Source organism: Notechis scutatus, chromosome 1, assembly GCF_049901735.1.
Source record: "Notechis scutatus isolate UNSWTSFEM ecotype Mainland chromosome 1, rNotScu1.2, whole genome shotgun sequence".
In the NCBI taxonomy this organism is placed as follows: domain Eukaryota; kingdom Metazoa; phylum Chordata; class Lepidosauria; order Squamata; family Elapidae; genus Notechis; species Notechis scutatus.
Window position 1 is genome coordinate 248,494,082 of NC_142009.1, and position 19,892 is coordinate 248,513,973.

Sequence of the window (19,892 nt, forward strand, 5' to 3'; positions counted from 1 at the left end):
TTTGTAGATACAATGGAAAGCCCACAAATTAGCTATTAAACTGATATATCACCTTCATGGTGAATAAATGAGTATAGTTTGTTAGTTATGTACAATCAAATTATTTTTTATTTTTATTTTTATTGCATATGTTGTTCAGAATTTACCAAATATAGATAGCTTCTTCCTGATGTGGATGATTTAGCAGATATGTATTTGACAGTACAGAGTACAGTTTCTTTCGATCTCAAAGTCAAGGCAACAATGGAAGTAAAATTATTCTGCTACATGAAACTTCTGTGGATTGAGCTTTATATCCAGCTTTATATACTTCCAATGCATATTTATTAGGCAAACATTGAAATATTGGAGCTAACCTTTTCCAGAGATTCACTTTGCAAGTCTTCTAGACTACTTGAAATTTTTTTCTGAGATATCCTTCAAAATATAATGGCAATAATTAGTGAAACCATATACATACCAAATCACATTGATGACAGCAACAAGTATTTGACGTTTATAAAACGCTCCCGCATAATTTGAATAAGAAATACCACCAATAAAACTCTTAGCAGTTAAGACATGGGTGTGTCCATGTATATGCAAGTTGGCTAGAGCAAGTTCAGATTTTTAAATACAATAAGATGCTTGCATGATGTTAATATGAATATAATTTGTGATATACATTGCATATGTAAGACAGAAGTGTACTGGTTTTTGACAGATACATTGGGAATATAAGAATCTTTTCCTTGCCATCCAAATGCCAGAACACACAGCCTTCAGGGAGACTGATCATTTATCAAAGGAAAACCAAACAGAATGTAAGCATAATAACTGAATTATTATTAGACTATATGAGATGCAAAGGAGGAAGAATGAATTGCACTTTATAGAACATATAAAGAAAACAACTAAATAAAGAATGAGTGAATAGGCTGAGAGAAAGGGGGAAACATAAAAGCTTTGGTTGATGGATTCAATAATATCCTCAAAAGGAGAAAATTTAGAAGTGATGCTTAAATTAGATCAACTTAAGATTCGTTTCCTTATCTTTTCCTTACCACTTAATTTTATTTCTTTTATTCAGTATTACACTTCTTTTCTATACTTTTCATAATATAATCTACTTTGAAAGGTAACAGCATGATGTGTACAGTATGCATGAATGAATGTATTGATAGAAAACCTCATTTAGATAAACTGGACAGCAAACTCCTACAGATGGACCAAAATACACTCAAAGATAGTTTGTTGTGGGAGCCAATGACAAATGGTGTCTGTTAAAATGACTTTGGTAATATCTTTAAAAAATATTCACATATATTTTCTTACCTGTTTTGAAATTCCAGGGTTTCCCCATTTGTCAAAGATAGTTTATTTGAGGGAACTGGAGAGCTTCCCCTGTTGATTGTAACAATATGGTATTATTTGAATTTGAATTTAATTTAAATATAATGTAAAGGGCAATCTTTTATTTAGTTTAACTCTATCTCAGGCTATTTACCTATCCAAACATATATAAGTAGTCCAAAATTAACTATGAAAAATAAATTGTGTAGCAGAAATAGGATACTTTCAGCCATATCAATCAAGTAAGGAAAAAGTTAGTTCTTACCTGATTTCCAGTATTTTTTGTGGTGCAGGAAGGATTATAGGTGGGGCCAAGTCCCCTTGAGGTATCTATGTAAAAAGCATTTGAGTGTGGATTAACTTTCACTGAAAAAAGTGACAAATGAAGTGCATAATTGGAAGAAAGAATAAGCAAACCAACCTCTGATTTATATTCTATTTGGGGTGCATGCATGTGGTTCCACTTTCTTAAGGTTGCTTCAAAATCAACTTCACTAGTACCAGACAAAACTCTTTCTGAGGTTCCTTGAAGGTACAAAATTTTAAAAATGTCAGTTAAAAGGACAAAAACCCACAATATTACTAAAGTCTAAATACCAATTGGCTGAATCAGCAAGAAAAGTTAAATAAAGTGGATTCATTTAATGAACGATTCCTGATATATGTTGCTGATTGTTACATATTCTCTTTAACAACTACATAACATTTTCTAGAAAGGAAAAGATATGATTTTCCAAAGTAGAATTGAAAATGGTTAAAGATTTTAAGAATGTGAATTTAATGTAGTAATTAAGGTGCTAGCTAGTAACCAGAAGATAGCTAAGTTCTAGTTCCACCATAGTCACGAAGTCTGCTGAGTGACCTTGGGCCAGTCACTCTCTCCATCAGCCCTTGGAAGAAGTTCATGGCAAACCACTTCCAAAAATCTTTACAAGATAACTGCAGGAACTAGTCCCAGGAAGTCGTTTTTATGTAAGGTATATAAAAATATAAATATAAAACAAATAGAGAAAATAAAATGATAAAGTATAAATAAATAAAGGATCTTTAAAAAAGGCCAAGGAAGTTATAATTTCCCAGTATATCATTAGTAAATTATGAATGATCAAATATTTTACCTTGGATAACTAAAAATCCTATTATGCTATGAACAAGAATTAATATCAAGAAACATGGCCAGTTCAATATAAGCCACCACATAAAATTTAAAGTTATAGCTGACACTGTCAAAACTGAGAATCTGTTCTGCTTTAAGTGTCTCATGAAATTGAAATATGAACTCTGTGTATAGAACCCAATGACTAGATGGAGAAGATTGTGGTTTTGAAGTAATTAGATCTGAACTAATTATTGGCAATCATGAAAATACGGCTCGAGAGCTTTTGAACATATCGGCACCAAATGGCTAGATTACAAGGATTCTCTTCTGTAACCCTAAAATGAGAGAACACATCTACTGTAAATAAGTTTAAACCTAGAGATCTGATGAAGTAATTCATTAATATTGGTTCATGTGGAATGATTATTACAAATACTAATTATTCAAGATAATTGAGCACCATTTGAACTATAGCTGGTGCAGAATGCAGCAACATGGGTAGTCTCCCCCCCAAGAATGACTCCTGTAACACTTTGAGTTGCATTGGTTACCAGTCTGCTTTCAGGTGCAATTCAAGGTGATTACCTTTAAAACCCTTTATGGCATGGGTCCAGGTAACTTGAAGGATCGTCTCAGCCCACTGGGATTGGCCCATTCCACTCATGCCAGTAGAGGAAGCATGCTGTGGGTCCCATCAGCCCAATTATACTGGCTTGCAGGATTCAGGAAGAATCCTGTTCCTGCTGTAACATCTTGCCCCTCCCCCCCAATGTAAGGTGGGTCCCAACCCTCCTATCTTTTTGTAATGGCCTAGAGATGTGGCTTTGCCACTTGGCTTGGGGCCCCAGTGGGGAAACAGCGCAACTGAGATAGTTGAATAATAACAGATCCCACCTCCACCCACTCCACCCCTACCTTCCCCATATGTCTTTGGTTTTAATTGATTTTTTAAAAAGTTTTTTATGTTTTAACTTAGATGTATCTGTAAGCCACCCAGAGTTACCCTATGGTAAGATGGGAGTCCAATAAATGCTGTAAATATATAAAATGTCTGATTAAATTAAATAAATATAGATACTGCAGTATTATAACACTGATGCATTTTGAAGATGTCTTAAAAGCATAATTACTCTTCATAAGTAAGTCTCTAGTATGTACTCATGGGAAGGCAAGGTAATTTTAATATTTTTTCAGTGTTGAGGAAACCAAATATAGAGTATTTCATGGTATAACAATATAGAAGAGGCATCTAGCTAAAAAAAGTTTTCCCTCAAAATAACTAGATTCAAGGATCTCTGTTGAAGATACAGATACCTTGTTTTGGGGGGGGGGGAATATTCAGTGTTTCATGCCAAATAACAATATTTGGTAGATTTATTTAAGTAGAAGGAGGAGCTAGTCAAATTATATTTCAAGAGAAGTACTATAAGATATTGGATTGTATACTAGAGCATGAACATATATGTATGAATATGTGGAGGAGGGGGAGGAGAGAGAGAGAGATGGTATTGAAGTTATTTTTTATGTTGTTCCATTATAGTTTTACCCATAATAGCCAAAGATAGTTAACTATAGCAGATTGGATCACTGAATGTTTTGCGGTAAATAAGCTCTTTTAAAGATACATTACATCACTGGAAAATATAACCATGCACAATAAAATATTGCCCCTTACTATTTCTTTTACATATTATGTTTAGATAAATGGAGGCAAAGCCACAGAGAAGTTACTTTCTTGCAATTCTTCCCGCATTTTTTGCCTGCTCTGGGAAAAAAGCGTGCAATTTAACTCAACCTTCTTGCTAGACCTATCATTTAAGAAATATTAAAGGATTAGGCTTGGCATTAGCCTAATAATACTACAAGATGGGAAATCTGATGATTAAAGTAATTTCTGATGTCAAGTTATGTACCATGTCAGCAAGTATTAAACTGCAATACTATAATTATAGCTTCACTGAAACTATAATGCATTCATTGTACATTATTATAGCTAAATAAATTTAAAACTTATTATTTATTTGGATATGCAGCTTTTATTTTAAAGAAGGGAGAATAAATGTTCTATATATACCAGTATGTTTCCCATTCTGACTAGATATCCACATAAAATGTCACAATTCCTGTATGGATTTAGAAAAGCCCAGTCACGAAGATAAGTGAACACACAGAAAATACATTAAGCATGAAAAGAAATCAGTTTTGATAATGAAGCAGGAATTATTTGAATACAATTTGCCATCCCATCCAACAAACTTTTCATGCTTAAGGACGACAGTTTGAAGAATGTAGACTGACGACCAAAAGCCAACTAATATTCTTTCAACCTTGATTTTTTTTCCTCATTAGTTTTACGTTACTGTGGGAAAATTCATTATTAAATATTAATAATGTTTCCAAGGTCAAAATTATCACCATAGTAACTAAGCAATACTTTGAGCTCCCACATCTGTAGACTTTTGCATTCTGTACAAGTAAGTTAAGGTGACTGAGATCTCAAACAATGAAGCTTCCTGGAAAGCATAAATGGAATATTTGTTATGGTATAATGCTCTAAATTCCTGAACATGTGATAAGGATATGTATACACAGAATTCAAAACACATTACATTTATGCTACGCTCACCAATTTATCTTGCTGGCATTCTTTTCCCTTTTAATGATAGGGTTTTAAAAATATGTTCCAATGTAATGATTATACAACTTTTACTGTTATGTTTTATAGTTATAGAATGAAAATGTTATCACTTCTTGACCTGAGAAAATGGAAAGGCATTTGTAGGCAGGCAAATGGTGATTTTTATCCGTATCTATTCCTTTTATGAAAAGGGTGATTTAATCCAAGTTTTTTTGCAGTCTTTCAAACTGTACCTTGCTATTCAATTACTTCTGATTATTAGTGATTGTCTAGATTGTCTGTCAATAACTGTGTCAGCCTTGGAAGCCATTTTTTTAATTTTTTAGTTTTCATAAATTCAAGCTTGAGTCACCAGAGACAACATAAGACATGTCAGCCTAGTTTTGATTGCCTTTGATTTTTCCAAGTATCACACTGTAGTACAGTATATTTAATTTACAGCTGTACCATTAGTCCTCCCAATAAATAGTCTGATTTTATTTCAATTAGTATTGAAAAATTGGTTGTTGCAATCCAAGTTATTCTCAAATTTGCATGGGCATTATTTTTTTATACAACCTTTCTGGATAGGCCTTAAGTGCTGACTTAATATTTTAAAATGAACCAATCAAATACAAAAAGGCAGAGAATATGAATAGTAACAGACTTCATTTTCCAAGGCTCAAAAATTCAAGTTATATTACTATGGCCATTAAGTGAAGAGCTACCTGTTACTTGTGAGAAGAAAGCATGACAGATCTAAAAAAATACTAAAGCACAGACATATTAGTGCATTAATGACTAATATATATATTGTCAGAGCCGTGACTTTCACAATTATAATATATGACTGTAAAAGCTGGGTCATTAGAAAGACTCAACAAAACAAAAATTGATGATTCTGAATTGTGCTAGAGAAAATAGCTCAGCATGCAAAACAAAAACAAAAACATTCAGTGTTAGATAAAGAAAATCTAAACCGTTTGTTAGAGATAGCAATAATGCAGATTCTATAAATCTTAAATACTTTGGATATATCATTCAAAGACAGAAGTCCCTGCAGAAAATTCTGATGCCTGGAAAATTGAAAGTTGAAACATATGTATCAATAATTTGATGAAATGGACTGGTACACCAATTTATTAAGGGCCATCACAATTTGTTGTGGTCTATACAATCAAATTTGTATAATCAACAAAGGAAAAACCAGAATCTTTTTGAAGGTTCCTTGCCTTCTCCATTACCCACTAGTTGCTATTAGTGTGATCTCAGAAATCTCCATCTTTTTTGAATGTATCTTGTTTACCCTGCATTTCTTATTCATTCTTATTAGAGCTATGGTGACGTAGTGGTTAGAATGCAGTATTGCAGGCTAACTCTGCCCACTGCCAGGAGTTCAATCCTGATTGGCTCAAGGTTGATGCAGTCTTCCATCATTCCGAGGTCAGTAAAATCAGGACCCAGATTATTGGGGGCAACATGCTAATTCTGTAAACCTCTTAGCGAATGCTGTAAAGCAAAGCATTATGGAGTGGTATATAAGTCTAAGTGCTATTGCTATTATTCCATGAATTACTGAAATCTGGATCAGAGAATCTCTAAGATTAGCGCCTGAGATAAGTGCAGCCATTTAGTAGTTTGAAAAATAGGATATCCCTATTTGCTATTGGAAAGTAAATCGAACATTTCCATCCCCTTGGCTGCTGCTATGTTTTCCATACCTGCTTACAAACTTCAAACAGTATTTTAACTTCTAAGAATATAAACAGCTCTGCTAGTATTTCATCAACTCTTGCAGCTTGATTACTAGCAATATTTTCTAGGACCCATTTAACTTCATTTCTAGCTCTAGTTCATTGATGAAACCTTTCTAACCATCATCAATTTTACAAACTTTTTGGCAAAGTTCCTACAAATATTTGCACCTTCTTAATTTTCTTTCTTCAGGAGAACTTTGTGTTCTATATTTACATAAAATAACAGATAACAGATAATCAGAGTTGGAAGGGACCTTGTAGGTCATCTACTCCAACCCCTCACCCAAGTGGGAGACCCTATACCATTTCTGACAGATGGCAGTCCATTCTCTTCTTGAAAATCTCAAGTGATGGCGCTCCCACAACTTCTGAGGGCAAGGTGGTCCATTGGTTGATTGTTCTCACTGTCAGAAAGTTCCTCCTTATTTCCAGGTTAAATCTCTCCTTGTTCAGTTTCCATCCATTATTCCTTGTCTGGCCTACAGGCGCTTTAGAAAATAGCTTGACTCTTAATTTTCTTAAATAAATCTCCTGTACTTCCCCTCCAAATGTTATCCTCACTCTCTGCCGTGTTTGTTTAGATGCAATTCTTTAGATGTAAGACGTCTCTTTTTATTTTATTCATTCAATGTAGCTATGCAAACATTTCTGTCTCTGTTGCCTTTTGAATTCAGCCTTTCTTTAGCTATTTTCAACATATCAGCAGCAAGCCATTTGGCTTTCTTTTACATTTTTTTATTACACTGTAGCAAACAAGTGCATAATCCTTTTTTTAAAAAAATGTTCCCTCTGAAACAACCACACAAGCATTTATCAGTCTATTCAATTTTAAAGGAAATGGAAACAGGTTTTTTTTTTTTCCATAACTCTATTTCTATATAGTCCCTTGTGGATTATAGCTCTAATCAATAGTATGCTACAGTTCACCTGCTATAAATACAAATAGTAGAGCAAAAAACTTGTTTAACCTTCTTTTACTTTCCCATACGGACACTGCAATCCACTGATGAATGACATACAATTACATAATAAACATAGAGGTTATTATAGTGCATTCAACACAAAATATCCACAGAGCTATAAATGACTATGAAAAAAAAAGGGGTTTAACAGTGTGTTGGAACTCAAAAAGTATTTTCTGCCTAATATTTCAGACAGAGGCCTCAAGACTTAATTGAAACACTTTGAAGTAGAATCTGTATTTGTGTAATGTAAGGATACATCTAATAACTTTGAGAAGGAAGCAGAAAAGAGATTTTTGGGGAAGAAGAGATAGTAATGAAGGCAGTTGGCCATTTTTTTGAGCATTAGATAAATGTTAGTTATTAAATTAGATGAGACCATTTTGAGGACCTTCCAATCAATACATCAGTAATTAATTATACCTTGGACTGCTAGCATTATCTCTTTCACCCTTCGGTACTGGCTTAGCAAAATGGTTAACTCTTCTATGCGGCGGTCCTATAAAGGAAAAGATAACAACATTAAATTTATAAGAGTATCAAAATAATCAATCACAGAAAGTGCCATGTGGAACATGTGGATACATGAAACTTTTTCTAGTCTTCCAAATCCCGAAGTTGTTTCTGTGGTTTGTTGCCAAGTGATAAAGGTATATATTTTTCTAGTTTGGTCTTAATCAGATACACAAAAAGGCAATGTGTTCTTACTGCTGGCGCCAGCATTCACTTTGATATTTGGAAAGCTGTGCTTAAATGTTTGTTTTCTTCCTTGTAAAAAGCAAACCATAGGAGCATTTTTGCAGCCATATTTGATAAAACGTATATAGCTTTTTCTGTTTCACTTTTGCTGTGACTGCCTTACCTTTTTTCTTTTGCATATCTAATAAAGTTAAATAATTATTTTAACAAAAGGTGTTAAATTTTAACAATTATTTTAGCAAGTGATTACCAGACAGAATAAATTTAACTGCTGGGGGAAGATTTGTATTTGGAAGACTTGTATTTTCTCCTTCAACAACACCTTTATTATGGTAACACCATCTTGACAGAAAACAGCTTTAAAGCTGTGTAGCAAGAAGCTCTCAGTTTGCTTTGAAAAAATAATTCAAATAAATAACATAGCTAAAATACTGAGAAGAGTGAAATAAGAAGAAATATAACCACTTTAACTGCAACAGAAAGTAGGTTAGATCAAATAGTGAATTATTTAAAATTGCATTAGAATGTTTCACTCTTATTTCTTTCACTACTAAAAGGACAAGCTTTTATTACAGGAGATCCTTGGTTAACTCATTCAGTGACCATTCAAATTTGCATGGGCACTGAACAAATGGCTTCCACGATTATAATATTCCAAAATGTTGAAGTCACAATTTGCCACCTTCTTGATCAGCTGCCAACAAGCAAAATCAATAGGGAAGCCAGCAGGAGGTTGCAAATGGCACATGTGACGTCCAGAGGTGGGCTTCAAAATTTTTAGCAACAGGTTCTCTGCCCGGTTGCTGGGTGGGGGTGGCTCTCTGGAAGCTGGCAACGGGCCCATTCCGGGAGGCCCGTTTTTCACCCTCCCGAACCTCCACGCGTGTCCTGCACTTAGCTGCATCCAAAATGGGCTGTGTGGGGACTCCTGAGAGGGGCTAGGCAGGGTAGGTGGGGCCAACCAAAAGTGGGATTTGGGGTTCTCTGAACTGCACAGAATTTTAGCTAAGGGCTCTCCCGAACCCCTGTGAACCCCCAGTAGCCCACCCCTGGTGATGTCCTCACTGAATGATCCATGCTTACTCTCTTAATGCAACCAAGAGTGCCGGAATTACTATCATTCAATGGCACAGTCAGTGACATCACACTTCACTTTGCAACAGCAATTCCCAATTCAAGTGCTGTTGTTAACCGAGGATTATCTGTAATAGGGGCTGTACAATGTTCTGGATTTGATTTTGAAGAAATGCTTTTGAATACAAGAGCCTCATTAAAGTAACTCTGTAGGTAGGTTACCCCATTATCCTTTAAGACTTTATGGCAGGTACGGAAGTGTCCAGGTATCAAATCCTGCAATAGCAGATAGGTGCTATATTTGTGCTCCTGTCTTTTCTCTACATCCTCTTCTGAATAAAATCTGAAAGAATGCGCGATCCTATTCAATAGTGCACAATTGCATTAGTGTGCCTCTGCCACCGTCTCTGCAGATGGATAGGGTCTTGCTAATGGGACAGCATGTGAGGCCTCTTGGAACATTCCCTACCTACAACTATTACTAAAATAATATTCACAGTATTTGCTCTAAAAGTCATATTATTATTTCAGGAAGATGCATCAGCTTATACATTAATACAAAATTATCTTTGTCCTCTCTATGCCCCACATTTCTCAAAGACATGCCAGGCTAATTTAGTTAACCATATAGTTGATTTAAACTAGTGGTTCCCAAAGTAGGCGGTACCACCCCGAGGGGCGGTGGGATCCATTAGGGGGCACTATGAGGCAAGGGGGCCAGCAGGGGGTGCTAAGAAGCGGCAGGAGGGCGTTCGAGGCGCCAGCCCGGCAGGTTCACTCATTGACTGTAGCACCGCTCTGGAGCGAGAGCCTCCAATGCGGAAGCATTAGGTGCCGCCATGGCCGTGTTCAATGCAGGAACATCCCCCTGCTGCCTCTTAGCGTCCCCAAGGGGGCCAGCAGAGGGGCGCTAAGAGGCGGCAGTGGGGCGGCACGTCGAACACGGCGGCACATAATGTGCCACCGCTTCTGCATTGGAGGCGCCAGCTCCGGAGCGGTGCTAGTCAATGGGTGAACCTGTAGGGCCAGCCGGCAGCTCAAACGCCCCCCTGCCACCTCTTAGTGCCCCTCTGCCAGCTCCCTTGGGGATGCTAAGAGGTGGCAGGGGAGTATTCGAGGTGCCGGCCCTGCAGGCTCACCCCATTGACTGTTGTACCGCACCGGAACTGGTGCCTCGAATCCGGCAGCATGTTGGGAAAAGCCGCCGCCACTGCTTTCCCAAAGTACTGCCGCTGTTGCATTCTGTCTGTCTGTCTGTCCATCCGTCCATCCATCCATTCATCCAAAAGGTCTGTCTGTTTGCCTGCCAGCCTGCCTGCCTTCCTGCCTACCTACCTACCTGTCTGTCTTTCTGTCTGTCTGCCTACCTACCTACATCTACTTACCTATCCATCCATCCAAAAGTCTGTCTTCTTGCCTGCCTACTAACCTACCTACCTTCCTACCTATCTACCAATATCTCTCTCTCTCTCTCTCTCTCTCTCTCTCCCTGCCTGCCTGCCTGCCTGCCTGCCTGCCTGCCTCTCTCTTTCTCTCTCTCCATCCATCCATCGATCCATCCAACCATGTTCAAAGCGCCGACCCCTCAAGCACATTGGGAAAGTAGAGCAAAGCCAGTCTGGAAGGGAGGGAGAGAGAGAGAAAGAGAGAGAAAGAGAGACCTGATGCATCAGATTGAATGAGGCCTAGTTTAGACTGAGGCCCTTTTCCACATTGAAGCATCTTTGCCAGCACATTGAACCATCTTTGGCTTCTATTAAAGGTTTTGTGGATGAAACATGGTCAAGACTATCAGGAAGTTCTCACATTTTGTTGAGGCTTTAAACAGGATCCATTGAACCAGATCTCCACCCTAAAAATTACTTTTCCTCAATGTATTACAGTGCCAATTCTGAAGAAGGCAAAACCAAAATGTACTGGTAAATTGCAAGAAGAACACACACACTCTCTCTCTCCCTTCTAACCCTGCTGGAGCAGGTGATTGGACTAGAATAGATATCTTATTATCTTTCAGAAATGCATGAAACCAAGGATGAAAACCTCCTAGAATGCATATGGGTCAATATAAAAGAAAAAAAGAATGACATGGCCATAGGTGTATATTATAGGCCACCCAATCAAGCAGAAAATATTGATGTCCTTTTTGCCAGCCAACTAACAAACATATGCAGGAAACACACAATGATAGTAATGGGAGACTTCAATTATCCTGATATCAATTGGAAAACTAATTCTGCACCAAGTGAGAAATCAAATAAGTTCCTAACCAATCTAGCTGATAACTTTGTTGTCCAAAAGGTAGAGGGTGAAACTAGAGGGACAGCCATACTGGACTTAATTTTTACAAACAGAGAAGAAGTGATAAAGGGAGTTGAAACTGCAGGAACCTTGGGTGAGAGTGACCATGTCATACTAGAATTCAACATAACACAAACACAAGCAACAGAACATAATGACACCAGAGTCTTGGATTTTAAAAGAGCTGATTTCAATAAACTCAGAGAGAACTTGGGAAAGATTCCATGGATGAAAATCCTAAAGGGGAAAACAACTCAAGAATCTTGGGAAACTCTGAAAAGTATGATCATAGAAGCCCAGACCAGCCCAATACCACTGAGAAAGAAAAACAAGAAATCCAAGAAGAAACCAGCATGGCCGCACAAAGATCTCTCTGGCAAATTGAAAGAAAAAAAGGACAAGTACAAAAAATGGAAAGAAGGACATACAACTAAGGAAGAATATCAGCAAATAGCCAGAATCTGCAAAGACAAAGTCAGGATAGCAAAGGCTCAGAACGAACAAAGACTTGCAACAAAAGTCAAAGATAATAAAAAAAAGTTTCTTCCAACATATAAATAACAAGAAAAAAATCAAGGAAACAGTCGGTCCACTAAAGAGAGAAGATGGCAAGGAAGTAACAGGCAACAGAGAGAAAGCACAACTGCTTAACTCATTCTTTGCATCCATCTGCACGCAAAAAGAAACTATAGCTCAACCCACCAAAAACATAACTGTAAAAGACAGACCAGAAATAAAAGTTAAAAGAAGCAAAAAAATAGTAAGAGAATACCTGTCTGATCTTGATGAACACAAATCACTGGGGCCTGATGGATTACATCCCAGAGTTTTAAAGGAGCTGGCAGAGGTCATCTCAGAACCACTGCACCATATCTTTCAAAAATCCTGGACCACCGGGGAACTACCAGAGGACTGGAAAAGAGCTGATGTAGTTCCCATCTTCAAAAAAGGAAAAAAAAAAAACAACCAGACCCAGGAAACTATAGACCAATCAGCCTAACATCAATACCCGGGAAGATACTGGAAAAGATAATTAAAAAACAGATCTGCCAACATCTAGAAACAAGTAAAGTAATAACTAGCAGTCAGCATGGGTTTGTTAAAAACAGATCATGCCAAACCAATCTTATTTCATTCTTCAACACAGTGACTAAATTAGTAGACCAGCAAAATACTGTGGACATAATATATTTAGATTTCAGCAAGGCATTTGATAAAGTAGACCACAAACTACTTCTTAGTAAGCTAGAAAAAAGTGGAATAGATAGTACCACCACTAGATGCACTCGCAACTGGCTGGCAAACCGTACTCAACGAGTAGTCCTTAATGGGTCTAAGTCTACATGGAGGGAAGTAAGCATTGGGGTGCCACAAGGTTCCGTCATAGGCCCAGTACTCAATATCTTCATTAACGACTTAGATGAGAGAATAGAAGGGGAACTTACCAAATTTGCAGATGATACTAAGCTGGCAGGAATAGCTAACACCTAAGAAGATAGGCTCAAGATCCAGATGGATCTTGACAGACTAGAACACTGGGCCATATCTAATAAAATGAAATTCAATATAGAGAAAATTAAAGTCCTACACTTAGGCAAGAAAAACCAAAAGTACACATATAGACTGGGTGAAACCAGGCTCAATAGCAGTAACTGTGAGAGGGATTTTGGAGTCTTAGTGGACAACCAGCTAAATATGAGCCAGCAGTGTGCAGCAGCAGCCAAAAAAGCTTATGCAATCCTAAATTGTATTAACAAAGGGATACAATCAAGATCAAGGGAAGTACTAATACCACTCTATAAAGCCTTAGTAAGACCACATCTGGAGTACTGCATCCAGTTTTGGTCACCACATTATAAAAAAGATGCTGAGACTCTAGAAAAAGTACAGAGAAGAGCAACCAGGATGATTAGGGGACAGGAGGCTAAAACATACAATGAACAGTTGCAGGAACTGGGCTTGGCTAGTCTAGTAAAGAGAAGGACCAAGGGAGACATGATAGCGGTCTTCCAATATTTGAGGGGTTGTCACAGGGAGGAAGGGGTCAAGCTATTTTCTAAAGCGACTGTAGGCCAGACAAGGAATAATGGATGGAAACTGAACAAGGAGAGATTTAACCTGGAAATAAAGAGAAACTTTCTGACAGTGAGAACAATCAACCAATGGAACAGCTTGCCCTCGGAAGTTGTGGGAGCACCATCACTTGAGACCTTCAAGAAGAGATTGCAAGTTTCCGGTTTGTCGGCTTCGCGAGCGGCAGGGATTTGCGAAGCTGCGCGATCCCTGCCGCGCTAGCGTTTTGGGGCTCCGACCCAGACGGGTACGGAGCTAGGCTGCCCTGCAGGGCAGCTGAAGGTAGGGGATCCGGAGAAGGGTTTGGGGGTGTTGCAGACCCCCTCCCCGGCCAGTAGAACCCCTTTTCCCAGGACGGTGCAGCGGCGGTCCATAATGGCCGCCACAAAGAAGCTGGCAGCCGGGTAAGAATGCGCAGGAGGAAGTGGAGAAAGTGCTTGAGAGGAAAAAGTCTTTCTTGGTTCCTAGGACTCTAAGACATATTTAACAAAATTCCTGAAAAGTATGACTTTCTGAATGATACCTTCGAGAAGAGGAAAAAAGCGGCAGTTTAATGGTGCTGAAAGGATAGCTTACCCTCTTTTTACGGAATAAAAAGTGAACATTAAGAAACCTATTTTTTTAGGTGAAAACTGGCTCTAAGCGGTGAGTGGGAAAAGAGAGGACTAAAAAAAATATTTGTATGCTAAGACCTTGTTGGAGGAGATGCCTTAAGGATTAAAAGACTAAAATATATTGCAATAAGATTTTAAGAAACAGATTTGGACTTTCTTTTTTTTAATTGATACTACCCCACGAGGAGAGAGTGGGAACTCTGTCTTGGTTTGGACTGACTGAGAACTTTGGGATTGTCTTATTTTTCCTTTGGAATATTCTGGCTGTTGTAAGAGAAAAGAAAAGAAAAGATTTATAATGGCTTCTTCTATCGAGGAACTGAGAAAAGATTATGAGCAAGCAAAACAAAATGGTAAAGATGGTTTGAAAGAAGCCTTTCTTTTTTTAGAAATGGCGCTTATTAATTATCAACAAACATTGCAACAGATGAAGACAGCAGAAGAAGAACAAAGAGAGGAAGCCATCTTTAATAAATCTCAGAACTCGACCAAGAGGGAAGGAAGAGGAAAAAGAAGAGAAATAAAGGACTTAAGATTTAAAAAAACATTTAAGAAAGGGAAAAACAAGGTGCAAAATCAATATAAGGATGGTAAACAAAAGGGAAGAGGAATACGACAGAGAAGAGAAGCCAGTAAGGCAGAGGCTAGAAGAAGGGGGCTAGAAAGGTTTGTTGGGGGAAGAAAGAAAGGGAAAAGGTGGAGAAAAGCTACAAAGTTTTGAAATTAAATGAGAAAAAGAAATTTTTTTAGGGATAAAGGATAAGTACAATTTCTTCAAAGAGATTTTGCAAGGTACATAAGATGATATTGTAGTATTGTATCAGAAATAGAAAATCTAAATGGCTTGAGAGTTGATAAGAGATTGGAATGTTGGAATGTTAATAATGATTGGTTTGAAAATATAATATGAGGGGAGATTTAGAATATTAAACTTTAATTAAAGAGTTTATTAAGATTATGGTATTGATGTTATTATAGAACTTTCATTATAGTATTTTGTTTTTAATATTTAAATCTATTGCTTAACTATGTATTTAATTGTTTTAGATGTATTATTCAGTTAGAATGTACCAAGCAAAATCGGATTGGGTAGTTTAAAGATTAATTTGATTAATTTAGTGGGGAGATAGAAAGGCATCATACTCTGATTAGTGATTTCAGGAGAAATTTCTTTCTTTTTAAAAGGAATGAGACAAAGGTATAATAGAGAATGGACAAAAGATATAAATATAATGACTCAAATTAAGATGATTAATTAAGATAGAATCAAGAAGAGTGAAATATGTGGAGAAGTTAATATAGAAGACTTAGAATGGTAAATAAAATACCGTATTTGCCGGCGTATAAGACGACTGGGCGTATAAGCGACCCCCAACATTTCCACTCAAAATATAGAGTTTGTTATATACTCGCCGTATAAGACTACCCCTCTTCCGCACACCTTCCACATACCAAATAAAAGGTAAAAGAACATCAGATTTGATTTCAACATGTTAATTTATATTCAAATGCTTATGACATGCAGGAAAACTCACAAGGCTGTGAAAGTATGCCAAATAATAGAACATAAGTAATTTTCCGATTCAGAGCAGGTATAGTTCATAGTTTTATAAAATGTGTGTGTGTGCCTAAATTTCAAATTACCCATTTACCATGACTTGTCATGGACAGGCAACTTTATTAAAAGAATTCTATTTCAGCTAAGCCGGAAAGACACAAATAGGGCCTGCAGAAGCATAATTTTCACTCTGATATTAATTGTGGCAATGTTGCATTTTAAACTAGCCATGATTAATTATATCCAAATTTTCACACCCACACTCCCCTTCCTTTAGCTTTCTGAAAACCCCACATTCGCAGATCCCATTTTAGCAATGCATCTAAGATTTGACTTGCCAGCCACTATCATTAAATTATGCTTGCTAAAATATGAACTGAAATATGAACTGAAATATGAACTACCCTGCAAAGCTGCCCATAATGAAGATAAGTTGATCTTGATGTCAATCCTCCTCAGCCTTTCACTTGTCTTTTACTTGATACCGCTGCCAAACCTGCTTTTCCATCGATACCAGAGTAAAAGGTGACATTGCTCCCGCAGCAAGAGAAGACAATGTGGGATGTGAGAAAGAGGAGAAATTGCAGTGAAATTAAGGAAATTAGGCGTTTGTGTTTTTTTTCCTTTCCCCCTTCGGGACTGGATCTAGAAAGTTGTCATTTTAACATGATCGCTCCCTTCTTCTCTTCCCACCCCCAACCTCTGTTTCGTCTTTAAAGAGAAAAAGACACCCATTCTGCTTTATTGTATCTGACATAGTGGGCTTTAGTTCAGAAGCTGATGTCACTCAACAGGCAAGTCCTTTCGGAAAACGCCAGGCCCTGCCTGGTCTTACCCAACGCTGCTTGCCAGGGATCTGGCAGGAAAGAAGGAGTTCCAGATCCTTTTTCTTTCTAGCCTCTCCACCTGCCTTTCCCGAGTCCATCCAAGGACGCGCCTGAAAACCAGGTTGATTCTGGGTAACGTCTAAGCCCCAGAGGCGGGTCCGATCAGTCCCTTCGCCCAGCTCCACAAAAGGTGAAATCGCCAGCGAAGCAAAACAAACGGAAGGAAGAAACCAAGCAAGCCGGGTCAAGAGCTGCGCTACCTCTAGCTGAGCCTTAGCGGTAGTAGGGACCCACATCCCACCTCCGCCCCACCTCAGCGAGAGGGAGCCGGCCGGATTGCGGGCGTAATCCCTCCTGGCAGAGCTACGGGTAACCCGACGCTCAAGGCTACAACTGAATGCAAAGTCCCCGCTCTGAGATCTGCAGCTAATTTACGAGGAACCCTTTGCAATTCGCCAGCGCCTGCTATGACCTCAAGGAGAGGGAGAAGCGAGCCTCCTCACCAACAAGGCGAAGAATATACCCGGCGTATAAGACGACCCCCACTTGGAGGCATGTTTTTCAGGGCAAAAAAGTCGTCTTATACGCCGGCAAATACGGTAAGTAATGATATGTAAGATGAGCCTGAATATTATTGAAGTCCATGAAAAGAGAGATACCTGGGTCCAAGTTACTTTCCAAAAAGATCTTTTTTATGTTTTGTGTGTTGTGTGATTATGTTGTTTTTTGGGGGGGAAAATTAATAAAACCTTGTAGAAATAATAGAATGAGAATAATGATAACTAAGTCAGAAAGAAGGAGATGAAATAATAATAATAAAATTGAATAAGAGTGAAGAGAAATAAAGGGAAATTGGATAAGAGGTTTTTGTATGTTTATATGGAAATGGTTTAAAACAGAATTATAGTTTATCTGACTTGTTAAATTTATAATGGAAAAAGGTTTAAACATGTAATGGATAATGATGACTTGTGTGTTTTGAAAATCAATAAAACTTGTTTAAAAAAAAAAAAAAGAGAGATTGGACTTCCATTTGTCAGAAATGGTGTAGGGTCTCCCACTTGGGTGGGGGGTTGGACTAGATGACCTACAAGGTCCCTTCCAACTCTGATTATCTGTTAAATCTATTAAATCTGTTTCTCCTCCCTCCCTCCCCCTTCTTTACTTCTTTTTCTTTCTGTCCCTTCCTTCCATCCCCCCTTCTTTGTCTGTCCCTTTTTCGTTCTTTCCCTTTTCTCTTTCCTTTCTTCCTCTCTTTCTCTCTCTCCTTCTTTTCTCTCTCTCTTTCCCTCTCTCAGGCTCATCCCTTTAGATCAGGGGTCACCAAACTTGTGGACCTCAGGGACCACCAAACTCATAATTTTAAATCCCGGAGACCACTAATATGAATTTTGACTGACGGTGGCTTTCTGGCGTTGGTGGGAGAGAGAGAGAGAGAGAGATCTAATCCAACCCTCTCTCTCCCTCTCTTTCTCACACACACAGGCGGGGGTGGGATGTAGGCCCCTGATCTAAAGCTGTCAAAATTCCAAAAACAGGTCAAGTAGCTCTGGGAGGCCAGTCATAAAGTAGAACACTTGCTAAACAACCTGCCATTAAGTGAGGACCACTTGTATTTGGTTTGCCAGTCACCTGGCCACGCCCACCCAGTCATATGACCAGCAAGCCACATCCTCAAATTAGGCCACGCCCACAGAAATTTGAATCCCACCCCTGGGTGGGGGGCACCGAGGATGAGTTTGTAGCACCAAGGGGGCAGTGGACTTAAAAAGTTTGGGAACCACTGATTTAAACCTTTGATATGCTAAAAATACAATCCCCAGAATGATAGCCAATTTGTACATGGAAGTAAGCCATCACTACTTTCCCCAATCCAAGTATTCATTACACATTATCGGTTGTATTTTATTTTATTTCCAAGTACAAAAAGAGTGTGGTTAAGGTCTCTCCAAGGCAATGAAATGGGTGAAAAAATAAGTCAGCTACTTCAGTTCTGGATAGCAACTTCAATTCTGGATAACCACATTATGAGAAACACTGACATACTGACATACAAACACTGACTCCCCCCATCCCCAGCTATGGCTTGAATATAATCCATATTCCATAAAATACAAAGAAAAATAGAAGAACTATAATAAAAGATTAAGACATTTCACTATTGTAATAATTAAAAATAAAAACAAAATTCTGAAAGGCTAAAGACAGTATAAGGAATCAAAAAAGCAGTAAAAGGTCAGTACTTTATACAAGAATGCCAGAAACCATGACCTCAAAATGAGTGCATCATGGATAGCTTCCAAGGGAGACAGAACAGACACCTGAGGAATGAAGAAATCAGCCAAAGAAATAAACGAGCACAAGTTACCCAATTAGTATTGTGCACAGTGAGATTTTGAGCAGCAACATAAATATAAAACCTTTAAAAAGAGACAATGCAAGCTGCATGCTCTTTATCCTCAGAAGAACTTCTCTTTCCTTGAGTTGGATTGGGTCAGATCTAGCAGTGAGAGAACAAGAGTCGTGAAGGTGTAACTGCAGTTGCTTGTGAGCTACTGAAGGAGTTTGTGGATTTCTCAAAGAGGAGTGAGAAAGGAAAGTGACTGTCTATACATGGGACTCAAAAACATAAAACCCGTTGGATTCAGAATAAAATTTTCTTAACACTAAATAAGCAATATTCATAGCTGCATGATCAACAACTACATCTTGATTTAAATTTTTGATACTCAACATCTTTTAGTTAGGAGTGGAGAAATGCAGAATGGAAAGGATATTCCTGAGCAAGGAAGGTTTTTTTTTCCCTTTTAAAATCTCTCTCTCAAAGAGATTTCTGAAGGAATATGGCTGAATGAAGATAATAGCTCAACAGACAAGTGGAGCCAACAGTTGCAGAAATTATACAGGGGCTGGCACAGATTGTCTCATACGATCCTCTCTGGATCAAAGAGACGAGAAATTGCTCAAGCTATTTCTCCGTAT

General features: G+C 38.0%; 1 protein-coding gene across 17 annotated transcripts in view; it reads right to left on the reverse strand.

The window, feature by feature from the left end:
- The window catches only part of PPFIBP2 (PPFIB scaffold protein 2), a 161,640-nt gene that overhangs the window by 25,754 nt on the left and 115,994 nt on the right, over positions 1–19,892 (reverse strand). For all 17 annotated transcript variants that reach the window (XM_087951025.1, XM_087951024.1, XM_087951014.1 and 14 more), the window contains 5 exons: positions 8,191–8,266; positions 1,754–1,857; positions 1,598–1,662; positions 1,315–1,383; positions 357–417 (listed from right to left, as the gene is read on the reverse strand). In XM_087951025.1, coding sequence (XP_087807151.1) covers positions 357–417; positions 1,315–1,383; positions 1,598–1,662; positions 1,754–1,857; positions 8,191–8,266 — 375 coding nt within the window. The remainder of the gene's footprint in view (positions 1–356; positions 418–1,314; positions 1,384–1,597; positions 1,663–1,753; positions 1,858–8,190; positions 8,267–19,892) is intronic.